General features: G+C 37.0%; 1 protein-coding gene across 2 annotated transcripts in view; it reads right to left on the minus strand.

Moving 5' to 3' along the window:
- Positions 1-17,522, minus strand: part of LOC142199974 (pituitary adenylate cyclase-activating polypeptide type I receptor-like) — a 121,088-nt gene that overhangs the window by 20,083 nt on the left and 83,483 nt on the right. For both annotated transcript variants that reach the window (XM_075269918.1, XM_075269919.1), the window contains exons 11-12: positions 17,350-17,419; positions 11,315-11,406 (exon numbers count right to left, since the gene is read on the minus strand). In XM_075269918.1, the coding sequence (XP_075126019.1) occupies positions 11,315-11,406; positions 17,350-17,419 (162 nt within the window). The remainder of the gene's footprint in view (positions 1-11,314; positions 11,407-17,349; positions 17,420-17,522) is intronic.

A 17,522-nucleotide genomic window follows, 5' to 3' on the forward strand; every position in this document is an offset into this window, starting at 1 on the left:
GGAGGAGTATTATAGTACTTATATTCTAGTACATAGGAGGAGTATTATAGTAGTTATATTCTTGTACATAGGAGTAGTATTATAGTAGTTATATTCTTGTACATAGGAGTAGTATTATAGTAGTTATATTCTTGTACATAGGAGCAGTATTATAGTAGTTATATTCTTGTACATAGGAGTAGTATTATAGTAGTTATATTCTTGTACATAGGAGCAGTATTATAGTAGTTATATTCTTGTACATAGGAGCAGTATTATAGTAGTTATATTCTTACACATAGGAGGTAGTATTATAGTAGTTATATTCTTGTACATAGGAGGTAGTATTATAGTAGTTATATTCTTGTACATAGGAGCAGTATTATAGTAGTTATATTCTTGTACATAGGAGCAGTATTATAGTAGTTATATTCTTGTACATAGGAGCAGTATTATAGTAGTTATATTCTTGTACATAGGAGCAGTATTATAATAGTTATATTCTTGTACATAGGAGTAGTATTATAGTAGTTATATTCTTGTACATAGAAGGTAGTATTATAGTAGTTATATTCTTGTACATAGGGGCAGTATTATAGTAGTTATATTCTTGTACATAGGAGTAGTATTATAGAAGTTATATTCTTGTACATAGGAGTATTATTATAGTAGTTATATTCTTGTACATAGGAGGCAGTATTATAGTAGTTATATTCTTGTACATAGGAGTAGTATTATAGTAGTTATATTCTTGTACATAGGAGTAGTATTATAGTAGTTATATTCTTGTACATAGGAGTAGTATTATAGTAGTTATATTCTTGTACATAGGAGCAGTATTATAGTAGTTATATTCTTGTACATAGGAACAGTATTATAGTAGTTATATTCTTGTACATAGGAGTAGTATTATAGTAGTTATATTCTTGTACATAGGAGGCAGTATTATAGTAGTTATATTCTTATAAATAGGTGGTAGTATTATAGTAGTTATATTCTTGTATATAGGAGGTAGTATTATAGTAGTTATATTCTTGTACATAGGAGGCAGTATTATAGTAGTTATATTCTTATACATAGGAGGTAGTATTATAGTAGTTATATTCTTGTACATAGGAGCAGTATTATAGTAGTTATATTCTTGTACATAGGAGTAGTATTATAGTAGTTATATTCTTGTACATAGGAGGTAGTATTATAGTAGTTATATTCTTGTATATAGGGGTAGTATAATAGCAGTTATATTCTTGTACATAGGAGGTAGTATTATAGTAGTTATATTCTTGTACATAGGAGTAGTATTATAGTAGTTATATTCTTGTAGATAGGAGTAGTATTATAGTAGTTATATTCTTGTACATATGAGTAGTATTATAGTAGTTATATTCTTGTACATAGAAGCAGTATTATAGTAGTTATATTCTTGTATATAGGGGTAGTATAATAGCAGTTATATTCTTGTACATAGGAGGTAGTATTATAGTAGTTATATTCTTGTACATAGGAGTAGTATTATAGTAGTTATATTCTTGTACATAGGAGTAGTATTATAGTAGTTATATTCTTGTACATAGGAGTAGTATTATAGTAGTTATATTCTTGTACATAGGAGCAGTATTATAGTAGTTATATTTGTGTACATAGGAGGAGTATTATAGTAGTTATATTCTTGTACATGTGAGCAGTATTATAGTAGTTATATTCTAGTACATAGGAGTAGTATTATAGTAGTTATATTCTTGTACATAGGAGTAGTATTATAGTAGTTATATTCTTGTACATAGGAGCAGTATTATAGTAGTTATATTCTTGTACATAGGAGTAGTATTATAGTAGTTATATTCTTGTACATAGGAGTAGTATTATAGTAGTTATATTCTTGTATATAGGAGGTAGTATTATAGTAGTTATATTCTTGTACATAGGGGGCAGTATTATAGTAGTTATATTCTTGTACATAGGAGTAGTATTATAGTAGTTATATTCTTGTATATAGGAGGTAGTATTATAGTAGTTATATTCTTGTACATAGGAGTAGTATTATAGTAGTTATATTCTTGTACATAGGAGCAGTATTATAGTAGTTATATTCTTGTATATAGGAGGTAGTATTATAGTAGTTATATTCTTATACATAGGAGGTAGTATTATAGTAGTTATATTCTTGTACATAGGAGTAGTATTATAGTAGTTATATTCTTGGACATAGGAGGTAGTATTATAGTAGTTATATTCTTGTATATAGGGGTAGTATAATAGCAGTTATATTCTTGTACATAGGAGGTAGTATTATAGTAGTTATATTCTTGTACATAGGAGGTAGTATTATAGTAGTTATATTCTTGTACATAGGAGTAGTATTATAGTAGTTATATTCTTGTACATAGGAGGTAGTATTATAGTAGTTATATTCTTGTACATAGAAGCAGTATTATAGTAGTTATATTCTTGTATATAGGGGTAGTATAATAGCAGTTATATTCTTGTACATAGGAGGTAGTATTATAGTAGTTATATTCTTGTACATAGGAGTAGTATTATAGTAGTTATATTCTTGTACATAGGAGTAGTATTATAGTAGTTATATTCTTGTACATAGGAGGTAGTATTATAGTAGTTATATTCTTGTATATAGGAGGTAGTATTATAGTAGTTATATTCTTGTACATAGGAGCAGTATTATAGTAGTTATATTCTTGTATATAGGAGGTAGTATTATAGTAGTTATATTCTTGTACATAGGAGGCAGTATTATAGTAGTTATATTCTTATACATAGGAGGTAGTATTATAGTAGTTATATTCTTGTACATAGGAGTAGTATTATAGTAGTTATATTCTTGTACATAGGAGCAGTATTATAGTAGTTATATTCTTGTACATATGAGGTAGTATTATAGTAGTTATATTCTTGTACATAGGAGCAGTATTATAGTAGTTATATTCTTGTACATAGGAGTAGTATTATAGTAGTTATATTCTTGTATATAGGAGGTAGTATTATAGTAGTTATATTCTTGTACATAGGAGTAGTATTATAGTAGTTATATTCTTGTACATAGGAGCAGTATTATAGTAGTTATATTCTTGTATATAGGAGGTAGTATTATAGTAGTTATATTCTTGTACATAGGAGGCAGTATTATAGTAGTTATATTCTTATACATAGGAGGTAGTATTATAGTAGTTATATTCTTGTACATAGGAGTAGTATTATAGTAGTTATATTCTTGTACATAGGAGCAGTATTATAGTAGTTATATTCTTGTACATAGGAGCAGTATTATAGTAGTTATATTCTTGTATATAGGAGGTAGTATTATAGTAGTTATATTCTTGTACATAGGAGTAGTATTATAGTAGTTATATTCTTGTACATAGGAGCAGTATTATAGTAGTTATATTCTTGTATATAGGAGGTAGTATTATAGTAGTTATATTCTTGTACATAGGAGGCAGTATTATAGTAGTTATATTCTTATACATAGGAGGTAGTATTATAGTAGTTATATTCTTGTACATAGGAGTAGTATTATAGTAGTTATATTCTTGTACATAGGAGTAGTATTATAGTAGTTATATTCTTGTATATAGGAGGTAGTATTATAGTAGTTATATTCTTGTACATAGGAGGCAGTATTATAGTAGTTATATTCTTATACATAGGAGGTAGTATTATAGTAGTTATATTCTTGTACATAGGAGCAGTATTATAGTAGTTATATTCTTGTACATAGGAGTAGTATTAAAGTAGTTATATTCTTGTACATAGCAACAGTATTATAGTTGTAATATTCTTGTACATAGGAGTAGTATTATAGTAGTTATTTTCTTGTACATAGGAGATAGTATTATAGTAGTTATATTCTTGTACATAGGAGTAGTATTATAGTAGTTATATTCTTGTACATAGGAGTAGTATTATAGTAGTTATATTCTTGTACATAGGAGTAGTATTAAAGTAGTTATATTCTTGTACATAGCAACAGTATTATAGTTGTAATATTCTTGTACATAGGAGTAGTATTATAGTAGTTATATTCTTGTACATAGGAGGAGTATTATAGTACTTATATTCTAGTACATAGGAGTAGTATTATAGTAGTTATATTCTTGTACATAGGAGTAGTATTATAGTAGTTATATTCTTGTACATAGTAGTAGTATTATAGTAGTTATATTCTTGTACATAGGAGCAGTATTATAGTAGTTATATTCTTGTACATAGGAGTAGTATTATAGTAGTTATATTCTTGTACATAGGAGCAGTATTATAGTAGTTATATTCTTGTACATAGGAGCAGTATTATAGTAGTTATATTCTTACACATAGGAGGTAGTATTATAGTAGTTATATTCTTGTACATAGGAGGTAGTATTATAGTAGTTATATTCTTGTACATAGGAGCAGTATTATAGTAGTTATATTCTTGTACATAGGAGCAGTATTATAGTAGTTATATTCTTGTACATAGGAGCAGTATTATAGTAGTTATATTCTTGTACATAGGAGCAGTATTATAATAGTTATATTCTTGTACATAGGAGTAGTATTATAGTAGTTATATTCTTGTACATAGAAGGTAGTATTATAGTAGTTATATTCTTGTACATAGGGGCAGTATTATAGTAGTTATATTCTTGTACATAGGAGTAGTATTATAGTAGTTATATTCTTGTACATAGGAGTATTATTATAGTAGTTATATTCTTGTACATAGGAGTAGTATTATAGTAGTTATATTCTTGTACATAGGAGCAGTATTATAGTAGTTATATTCTTGTACATAGGAACAGTATTATAGTAGTTATATTCTTGTACATAGGAGTAGTATTATAGTAGTTATATTCTTGTACATAGGAGGCAGTATTATAGTAGTTATATTCTTGTACATAGGAGTAGTATTATAGTAGTTATATTCTTGTACATAGGAGTAGTATTATAGTAGTTATATTCTTGTACATAGGAGTAGTATTATAGTAGTTATATTCTTGTACATAGGAGGCAGTATTATAGTAGTTATATTCTTGTACATAGGAGGCAGTATTATAGTAGTTATATTCTTGTATATAGGAGTAGTATTATAGTAGTTATATTCTTGTACATAGGAGTAGTATTATAGTAGTTATATTCATGTACATAGGAGCAGTATTATAGTAGTTATATTCTTGTACATAGGAGTAGTATTATAGTAGTTATGTTCTTGTACATAGGGGGCAGTATTATAGTAGTTATATTCTTGTACATAGGAGTAGTGTTATAATAGTTATATTCTTGTACATAGGAGTAGTATTATAGTAGTTATATTCTTGTACATAGGAGTAGTATTATAGTAGTTATATTCTTGTACATAGGAGTAGTATTATAGTAGTTATATTCTTGTACATAGGAGGTAGTATTATAGTAGATATATTCTTGTACATAGGAGTAGTATTATAGTAGTTATATTCTTGTACATAGGAGCAGTATTATAGTAGTTATATTCTTGTACATAGGGGCAGTATTAAAGTAGGTATATTATTGCTTATATTGATCCTGCTTCAGACATAAGAGGAGGATACTTCAGAATACAAATTATAATTCTTCAATGTGTTTTTCTATCATTGCCTCATATATCAGTAACGTATATACAGTATATTGTATGTATATATTATATTGCTGTTTCTATGGCTATTTTCAGTCTATGTTTTCCTAGTCACTATACACAGGCATTAGCCACCAGTCACATATTAGTAGATCTCTGCAGTCTTCACAGGGACATTATATGAATAGAGCACATCCTGTTGTAATGGTTACAGACATATGTGACATCTGGTTAACTGACTTGACATTTTCCTGTCTGACATTTCAAGTCAGAGAACAAGATTTGTGCTGAATATTAAGTATCTTCTCAGTTATTGCTGCCAGAAACTGTTCCTTACTATGGAGAAAAGGTAAAAATGCAAAAAGAAAAAAAGCCATGAAATATTTTAGGCCTTTAATGCTGGCATCCGATTTTTATGAAATATGACCATTCCTTGACTCAGATAGTCCATCTTATATAGTACAAGCACTTCAGACTGGACGGAGAGTCTACCAGTATATACAACACAGAAGGTGTATCCCAAAACTTATAGATACTAATAGCTAAATAAATCTAAAGATTTGTGTATAAGATAAGACAAAGCTCTGCAATCTGTATATAGTTACATGATAAAATTCAATTTAATTAAAGCCACCACTAGAGGGAGCTCACTGCATACATATTAAACAGTCACCACTAGGGGGAGCTCACTACATACATATTATACAGTCACCACTAGGGGGAGCTCACTACATACATATTATACAGTCACCACTAGGAGGAGCTCACTACATACATATTATACAGTCACCACTAGGAGGAGCTCACTACATACAGATTATACAGTCACCACTAGGAGGAGCTCACTACATACAGATTATACAGTCACCACTAGGGGGAGCTCACTACATACAGATTATACAGTCACTACTAGGAGGAGCTCACTACATACAGATTATACAGTCACCACTAGGGGGAGCTCACTACATACAGATTATACAGTCACTACTAGGAGGAGCTCACTACATACAGATTATACAGTCACCACTAGGAGGAGCTCACTACATACAGATTATACAGTCTCCACTAGGAGGAACTCACTACATACAGATTATACAGTCACCACTAGGAGGAGCTCACTACATACAGATTATACAGTCACCACTAGGAAGAGCTCACTACATACAGATTATACAGTCACCACTAGGGGGAGCTCACTACATACAGATTATACAGTCACCACTAGGAGGAGCTCACTACATACAGATTATACAGTCACCACTAGGAGGAGCTCACTAGATACAGATTATACAGTCTCCACTAGGAGGAGCTCACTACATACAGATTATACAGTCACCACTAGGAGGAGCTCACTACATACAGATTATACAGTCCACTAGGAGGAGCTCACTACATACAGATTATACAGTCACCACTAGAGGGAGCTTACTGCATACAGATTATACAGTCACTACTAGGAGGAGCTCACTACATACAGATTATATAGTCCACTAGGAGGAACTCACTACATACAGATTATACAGTCACCACTAGAGGGAGCTCACTGCATACAGATTATACAGTCACTACTAGGAGGAGCTCACTACATACAGATTATACAGTCACCACTAGGGGGAGCTTACTACATACAGATTATACAGTCACCACTAGAGGGAGCTCACTACATACAGATTATACAGTCACCACTAGAGGGAGCTCACTACATACAGATTATACAGTAACCACTAGGAGGAACTCACTGCATACAGATTTCACAGTCACCACTAGAGGGAGCTCACTACATACAGATTATACAGTCATCACTAGAGGGAGCTCACTACATACAGATTATACAATCACCACTAGAGGGAGCTCACTACATACAGATTATACAGTCACCACTAGAGGGAGCTCACTACATACAGATTATACAGTAACCACTAGGAGGAACTCACTGCATACAGATTTCACAGTCACCACTAGAGGGAGCTCACTACATACAGATTATACAGTCATCACTAGAGGGAGCTCACTACATACAGATTATACAGTCACCACTAGGGGGAGCTCGCTACATGCAGATTATACAGTCACCACTAGGGGGAGCTCGCTACATACAGATTATACAGTCACCACTAGGAGGAGCTCACTACATACAGATTATACAGTCACCACTAGAGGGAGCTCACTACATACAGATTATACAGTCACCACTAAATTGAGCTCATTACACACAATATACAGTGTCTATTTAAGTACGACACCTGTCATTTCCTCAGCTAATATAAAGAGGGTGTCGGAGATCAGACCCTGTGTATTATACTCAAATGAATTTCTATAAGGGCAAGCCATAATGTAATTGGTTAATCACAGCAACCCCTTTAAGGGGTTAAATGAAATAAGTGTCCCCTACAGTTCTATCATCTGTAATGTCACCCGCTTATAGCAGGTTCTCAGTAATGAGCTGGGAATGACAATGGAAAACCACCAGAGTCACCTTGTCACATGTCACTGTCACATAGTAATAGAATGACAGCACAGATAAGGCAAACACATCCGTAATTAGAATGTAGATTGACGAGTATCTGACATTATAAGCTCAAGTCACATTACAAATCTACCTGACATACTGAAAAGGTCACAGCCGCATAACAAACACCCAGAGAAGACGCCAAAGGAAGCCAAGACTACCATGGAAATGGAAGACAGCAGGAGAAAGTTACCAGCCATAGTCACTGCGGCATAACCTGGGTATATACTGTATATAATTCTATATGTACAGCCGGTATAACCTGGGTATATACTGTGTATAATATATATGTACAGCCGGTATAACCTGGGTATCTCCTGTATATAATTATATATGTACAGCTGGTATAACCTGGGTATATTCTGTATATAATTATATATGTACAGCCCGTATAACCTGGGTATATACTGTGTATAATTATATATGTACAGCCGGCATAACCTGGGTATATACTGTATATAATATATATGTACAGCTGGTATAACCTGGGTATATACTGTGTATAATATATATGTACAGCAAGTATAACCTGGGTATATACTGTATATAATATATGTATATATATATATACAGCTGGTATAACCTGGGTATATACTGTGTATAATATATATGTACAGTTGGTATAACCTGGGTATCTCCTGTATATATTTATATATGTACAGCCGGTATAACCTGGGTATCTCCTGTATATAATCATATATGTACAGCCGGTATAACCTGGGTATATACTGTATATAATCATATATGTACAACCGGTATAACCTGGGTATATTCTGTATATAATTATATATGTACAGCTGGTATAACCTGGGTATATACTGTATATAATTATATATGTACAGCCGGTATAACCTGGGTATATACTGTATATAATTATATATGTACAGCCGGTATAACCTGGGTATATACTGTATATAATTATATATGTACAGCCGGTATAACCTGGGTATATACTGTATATAATATATATGTACAGCCGGTATAACCTGGGTATATATTGTATATAATTATACATGTACAGCCGGTATAACCTGGGTATATACTGTATATAATTATACATGTACAGCCGGTATAACCTGGGTATATATTGTATATAATAATATATGTACAGCCGGTATAACCTGGGTATATACTGTATATAATTATATATGTACAGCCAGTATAACCTGGGTATATACTGTATATAATTCTATATGTACAGCTGGTATAACCTGGGTATATACTGTATATAATTATATATGTACAGCCGGTATAACCTGGGTATATACTGTATATAATTATATATGTACAGCTGGTATAACCTGGGTATATACTGTATATAATTATATATGTACAGCTGGTATAACCTGGGTATCTCCTGTATATAATTATATATGTACAGCCAGTATAACCTGGGTATCTCCTGTATATAATCATATATGTACAGCTGGTATAACCTGGGTATATACTGTATATAATTATATATGTACAGCTGGTATAACCTGGGTATATACTGTATATAATAATATATGTACAGCCGGTATAACCTGGGTATATACTGTATTTAATAATATATGTACAGCCGGTATAACCTGGGTATATACTGTATATAATCATATATGTACAGCCGGTATAACCTGGGTATATACTGTATTTAATTATATATGTACAGCTGGTATAACCTGGGTATATACTGTATATAATTATATATGTACAGCCGGTATAACCTGGGTATCTCCTGTATATAATCATATATGTACAGCTGGTATAACCTGGGTATATACTGTATATAATTATATATGTACAGCTGGTATAACCTGGGTATATACTGTATATAATAATATATGTACAGCCGGTATAACCTGGGTATATACTGTATATAATTATATATGTACAGCCGGTATAACCTGGGCATATACTGTATATAATTATATATGTACAGCCGGTATAACCTGGGTATATATTGTATATAATTATACATGTACAGCCGGTATAACCTGGGTATATACTGTATATAATTATACATGTACAGCCGGTATAACCTGGGTATATATTGTATATAATAATATATGTACAGCCGGTATAACCTGGGCATATACTGTATATAATTATATATGTACAGCCGGTACAACCTGGGTATATATTGTATATAATTATACATGTACAGCCGGTATAACCTGGGCATATACTGTATATAATTATACATGTACAGCCGGTATAACCTGGGTATATATTGTATATAATAATATATGTACAGCCGGTATAACCTGGGTATATACTGTATATAATTATATATATACAGCTGATATAACCTGGGTATATACTGTATATAATTATATATGTACAGCTGGTATAACCTGGGTATATACTGTATATAATTATATATGTACAGCCGGTATAACCTGGGTATATATTGTATATAATTATACATGTACAGCCGGTATAACCTGGGTATATACTGTATATAATTATACATGTACAGCCGGTATAACCTGGGTATATATTGTATATAATAATATATGTACAGCCGGTATAACCTGGGTATATACTGTATATAATTATATATATACAGCCGATATAACCTGGGTATATACTGTATATAATTATATATATACAGCTGATATAACCTGGGTATATACTGTATATAATTATATATGTACAGCTGGTATAACCTGGGTATATACTGTATATAATTATATATGTACAGCTGGTATAACCTGGGTATATACTGTATATAATTATATATGTACAGCCGGTATAACCTGGGTATATACTGTATATAATTATATATGTACAGCCGGTATAACCTGGGTATATACTGTATATAATATATATGTACAGCCGGTATAACCTGGGTATATCTTGTATATAATTATACATGTACAGCCGGTATAACCTGGGTATATACTGTATATAATTATACATGTACAGCCGGTATAACCTGGGTATATATTGTATATAATAATATATGTACAGCCGGTATAACCTGGGTATATACTGTATATAATTATATATATACAGCTGATATAACCTGGGTATATACTGTATATAATTATATATGTACAGCTGGTATAACCTGGGTATATACTGTATATAATTATATATGTACAGCTGGTATAACCTGGGTATATACTGTATATAATTATATATGTACAGCTGGTATAACCTGGGTATCTCCTGTATATAATATATAAGTACAGTTGGTATACGTCTTGTACCTAGTGATATAGACACTGCTGGTCTCTATAGATCTCTATACGTACAGGTATATACTGGACTCATTGCCTCCGATGTCCGGGGATTGAAGCTTCTGCACTAAGATGATTATTATTCCCACAAACAGGACGAAGTTGATCTGTTGGACAAAGTGAGAATTGAAGTCAGGGAAATACGTCACATCTTGTAAGTTTCTCAGACACTTATTATCACATTCTTAAGTCCACATGATAGAGGTCATCAGACGAGGCGGACGAGACATTGCAAATCTTCTGCAGAAGTGTGAGAGGATGATTACATGGATGTGGTGCAGAAGCCGCACACTGCAGGGGGGGGGGCATTACATCTCTTTCCTGATGTTCTGATACTATATGGCATAAAAGTATGTGAACCCCCTAAGTACTGAAGCATCAGACACCTCTGCTACAAGATGTCTTCTCAAACGTCTCATCTGCTAGACATTAGTCTGATATTTTGGGGGAATGTTACCTCTACGGCCCATCCCATGAGAAAGTTGTGATCGCTAGTGATGGCTGTCTGCTCAGTATGACCCGGTATCTCCAGCACGGCTTGTTATACAGCAGGACGGCTCTATCTCTGTCCCCGCAGGGACTACTGAGATCTCTAATGTGACCTCAGATATTTCTAAGTCCTGTCCCCTGTTCTTCTGCCCCAGCTCTTCTCTCACAAGGCCACATCATCTGATTTCTATAGCCCCCTCTCCCATATATGGCCCATAGTTCCCCTGGTTTACAGTCAGGTCACCGTGTCTCCATTACCTGCCCCATTTGCAACTTTACAAGGACCTTCCTGGACCTTTGGTGGTATCATCATAGTCTAAGGTCCTGAAAGGTCCATCTTATCATTAGCGCTGCAGTGTTTTACAGAAACAGGAACTAGTCATGGTGCAGGTAATAGATGTGGCTACAGGTACTAGACGTGACTACAGGTACTAGTCGTGACTACAGGTACTAGTCGTGACTACAGGTACTAGTCGTGGCTACAGGTACTAGACCTAGCTATAGGTACTAGACGTGGCTACAGGTACTAGACGTGGCTACAGGTACTAGACGTGGCTATAGGTATTAGACGTGACTACAGGTACTAGACGTGGCTACAGGTACTAGACGTGGCTACAGGTACTAGACGTGGCTATAGGTACTAGACGTGGCTACAGGTACTAGACGTGGCTACAGGTACTAGACGTGGCTACAGGTACTAGTCGTGGTTACAGGTACTAGTTGTGGCTACAGGTACTAGACCTAGCTATAGGTACTAGACGTGGCTACAGGTACTAGACGTGGCTACAGGTACTAGACGTGGCTATAGGTATTAGACGTGATTACAGGTACTAGACATGGCTATAGGTATTAGACGTGACTACAGGTACTAGATGTGGCTACAGGTACTAGACATGGCTACAGGTACTAGTCGTGGCTACAGGTACTAGACCTAGCTATAGGTACTAGACGTGGCTACAGGTAATAGACCTGGCTATAGGTACTAGACCTGGCTATCGGTACTAGACGTGGCTACAGGTACTAGACATGGCTACAGGTAGTAGTCGTGACTACAGGTACTAGACGTGGCTACAAGTACTAGACATGACTACAGGTACTAGACGTGGCTACAAGTACTAGACATGGCTACAGGTACTAGTCGTGGCTAAAGGTACTAGACGTGGCTACAGGTACTAGTCGCGGCTACAGGTACTAGTCGTGGCTACAGGTACTAGTCATGGCTAAAGGTACTAGTCGTGGCTACAGGTACTAGTCATGGCTACAGGTATTAGACGTGACTACAGGTACTAGACATGACTACAGGTACTAGACATGGCTACAGGTACTAGATGTGGCTACAGGTACTAGTCGTGGCTACAGGTACTAGTCGTGGCTGCAGGTACTAATCGTGGCTACAGGTACTAGACGTGACTACAGGTACTAGACGTGGCTACAGGTACTAGATGTGGCTACAGGTACTAGATGTGGCTACAGGTACTAGACATGACTACAGGTACTAGTTGTGGCTAAAGGTACTAGACGTGGCTACAGGTACTAGTCGTGGCTACAGGTACTAGACGTGACTACAGGTACTAGACGTGGCTAAAGGTACTAGACGTGACTACAGGTACTAGATGTGGCTACAGGTACTAGACATGACTACAGGTACTAGATGTGGCTACAGGTACTAGATGTGGCTACAGGTACTAGACATGACTACAGGTACTAGTTGTGGCTAAAGGTACTAGACGTGGCTACAGGTACTAGTCGTGGCTACAGGTACTAGACGTGACTACAGGTACTAGACGTGGCTAAAGGTACTAGACGTGACTACAGGTACTAGACGTGGCTACAGGTACTAGACGTGGCTACAGGTACTAGACGTGGCTACAGGTACTAGACATGACTACAGGTACTAGTTGTGGCTAAAGGTACTAGACGTGACTACAGGTACTAGACATGACTACAGATACTAGTCGTGGCTAAAGGTACTAGACGTGGCTACAAGTACTAGACATGGCTACAGGTACTAGTTGTGGCTAAAGGAAATAGACGTGGCTACAGGTACTAATCGTGGCTAAAGGTACTAGACATGACTACAGGTACTAGACGTGGCTACAGGTACTAGACGTGGCTACAGGTACTAGACGTGACTACAGGTACTAGACATGACTACAGATACTAGTCGTGGCTAAAGGTACTAGACGTGGCTACAAGTACTAGACATGGCTACAGGTACTAGTTGTGGCTAAAGGAAATAGACGTGGCTACAGGTACTAGTCGTGGCTAAAGGTACTAGACGTGACTACAGGTACTAGACGTGACTACAGGTACTAGACATGACTACAGATACTAGTCGTGGCTAAAGGTACTAGACGTGGCTACAGGTACTAGTCGTGGCTACAGGTACTAGTCGTGGCTACAGGTACTAGTCATGGCTAAAGGTACTAGTCGTCGCTACAGGTACTAATCGTGGCTACAGGTACTAGACGTGACTACAGGTACTAGACGTGGCTAAAGGTACTAGACGTGACTACAGGTACTAGACGTGGCTACAGGTACTAGACGTGGCTACAGGTACTAGACGTGGCTACAGGTACTAGACATGACTACAGGTACTAGTTGTGGCTAAAGGTACTAGACGTGGCTACAGGTACTAGTCGTGGCTACAGGTACTAGACGTGACTACAGGTACTAGACGTGGCTAAAGGTACTAGACGTGACTACAGGTACTAGATGTGGCTACAGGTACTAGACATGACTACAGGTACTAGATGTGGCTACAGGTACTAGATGTGGCTACAGGTACTAGACATGACTACAGGTACTAGTTGTGGCTAAAGGTACTAGACGTGGCTACAGGTACTAGTCGTGGCTACAGGTACTAGACGTGACTACAGGTACTAGACGTGGCTAAAGGTACTAGACGTGACTACAGGTACTAGACGTGGCTACAGGTACTAGACGTGGCTACAGGTACTAGACGTGGCTACAGGTACTAGACATGACTACAGGTACTAGTTGTGGCTAAAGGTACTAGACGTGACTACAGGTACTAGACATGACTACAGATACTAGTCGTGGCTAAAGGTACTAGACGTGGCTACAAGTACTAGACATGGCTACAGGTACTAGTTGTGGCTAAAGGAAATAGACGTGGCTACAGGTACTAATCGTGGCTAAAGGTACTAGACATGACTACAGGTACTAGACGTGGCTACAGGTACTAGACGTGGCTACAGGTACTAGACGTGACTACAGGTACTAGACATGACTACAGATACTAGTCGTGGCTAAAGGTACTAGACGTGGCTACAAGTACTAGACATGGCTACAGGTACTAGTTGTGGCTAAAGGAAATAGACGTGGCTACAGGTACTAGTCGTGGCTAAAGGTACTAGACGTGACTACAGGTACTAGACGTGACTACAGGTACTAGACATGACTACAGATACTAGTCGTGGCTAAAGGTACTAGACGTGGCTACAGGTACTAGTCGTGGCTACAGGTACTAGTCGTGGCTACAGGTACTAGTCATGGCTAAAGGTACTAGTCGTCGCTACAGGTACTAATCGTGGCTACAGGTACTAGACGTGACTACAGGTACTAATCGTGGCTACAGGTACTAGACGTGGCTACAAGTACTAGACATGGCTACAGGTACTAGTCGTGGCTAAAGGTACTAGACGTGACTACAGGTACTAGACGTGACTACAGGTACTAGACGTGGCTACAGGTACTAGACATGACTACAGGTACTAGTTGTGGCTAAAGGTACTAGTCGTGGCTACAGGTACTAGACGTGACTAGAGGTACTAGACGTAGCTACAAGTACTAGACATGGCTACAGGTACTAGTTGTGGCTAAAGGAAATAGACGTGGCTACAGGTACTAGTCGTGGCTAAAGGTACTAGACGTGACTACAGGTACTAGACGTGGCTACAGGTACTAGACGTGACTACAGGTACTAGACGTGACTACAGGTACTAGACGTGGCTACAGGTACTAGACGTGACTACAGGTACTAGACGTGACTACAGGTACTAGATGTGGCTACAGGTACTAGACGTGGCTACAGGTACTAGACGTGACTACAGGTACTAGACATGACTACAGGTACTAGACATGACTACAGGTACTAGTTGTGGCTAAAGGAAATAGACGTGGCTACAGGTACTAGTCGTGACTACAGGTACTAGACGTAGCTACAGGTACTAGACGTGACTACAGGTACTAGACGTGGCTACAGGTACTAGACATGACTACAGGTACTAGTTGTGGCTAAAGGAAATAGACGTGGCTACAGGTACTAGTCGTGACTACAGGTACTAGACGTAGCTACAGGTACTAGACGTGACTACAGGTACTAGACGTGGCTACAGGTACTAGACGTGGCTACAGGTACTAGACGTGGCTACAGGTACTAGACATGACTACAGGTACTAGACGTGGCTAAAGGTACTAGACGTGACTACAGGTACTAGACGTGACTACAGGTTAGACGTGGCTACAGGTACTAGACGTGGCTACAGGTACTAGACGTGGCTACAGGTACTAGTCGTGACTACAGGTACTAGTCGTGGCTAAAGGTACTAGACGGGACTACAGGTACTAGACGTGACTACAGGTACTAGACGTGGCTACAGGTACTAGACGTGGCTACAGGTAATAGACGTGGCTACAGGTACTAGACATGACTACAGGTACTAGACGTGGCTAAAGGTACTAGACGTGACTACAGGTTAGACGTGACTACAGGTACTAGACGTGACTACAGGTTAGACGTGGCTACAGGTACTAGACGTGGCTACAGGTACTAGACGTGGCTACAGGTACTAGTCGTGACTACAGGTACTAGACGTGGCTACAGGTACTAGACGTGACTACAGGTACTAGACGTGACTACAGGTACTAGTCGTGACTACAGGTACTAGACGTGACTACAGGTACTAGTCGTGGCTAAAGGTACTAGACGTGACTACAGGTACTAGACGTGACTACAGGTACTAGACGTGGCTACAGGTACTAGTCGTGACTACAGGTACTAGACGTGGCTACAGGTACTAGACATGACTACAGGTACTAGACGTGACTACAGGTACTAGTCGTGACTACAGGTACTAGACGTGGCTACAGGTACTAGACGTGGCTACAGGTACTAGACGTGGCTACAGGTACTAATCGTGGCTACAGGTGCTAGACATGAGCATAGGAAATAGACATGCTAGAAATGGGTACAGGTGCTAAACAAAGTCTTAGGCATGCTAGGCATAAGGACAGGTGCTAGACATGGGCATGGACACAGGTACTAGACAAGGGTACAAGAACAAGACATGGACACACGTGCTAGACTACACATGGGCGCAGAGACTACACATGGGCGCAGGTACTAGACATGGAGAACAGCATCAACAAGAGAAATTTCAATCTACTTTGTTGAGTCCTTTCCACAGATAACTATTGGGGCTGAGCCGTACTTGGATGATTCCTGTGTGACCCATATTAAAGGCTAACCCTGAATATCACCAATAAAAGGCAAATAATTAGGAAATAAAAGATTAATGACAGTCACATTGACTTACCATGATGGAGCCGATGACGGGGCCCTTAATCACCCACCAGAGGGCCACAATGTTATTGATTTCCCAGCAGCTATAACAGAACATATAGAATACTGATATAATAGAATCCGTATACAGAGAAGCGGCTCAGACCATGGAGGGCTGGTAGAAAGGGTTAAAGGGTCACCACACCC

The sequence above is a fragment of the Leptodactylus fuscus genome, chromosome 4, assembly GCF_031893055.1.
Source record: "Leptodactylus fuscus isolate aLepFus1 chromosome 4, aLepFus1.hap2, whole genome shotgun sequence".
NCBI classification, from domain to species: Eukaryota; Metazoa; Chordata; class Amphibia; order Anura; family Leptodactylidae; genus Leptodactylus; species Leptodactylus fuscus.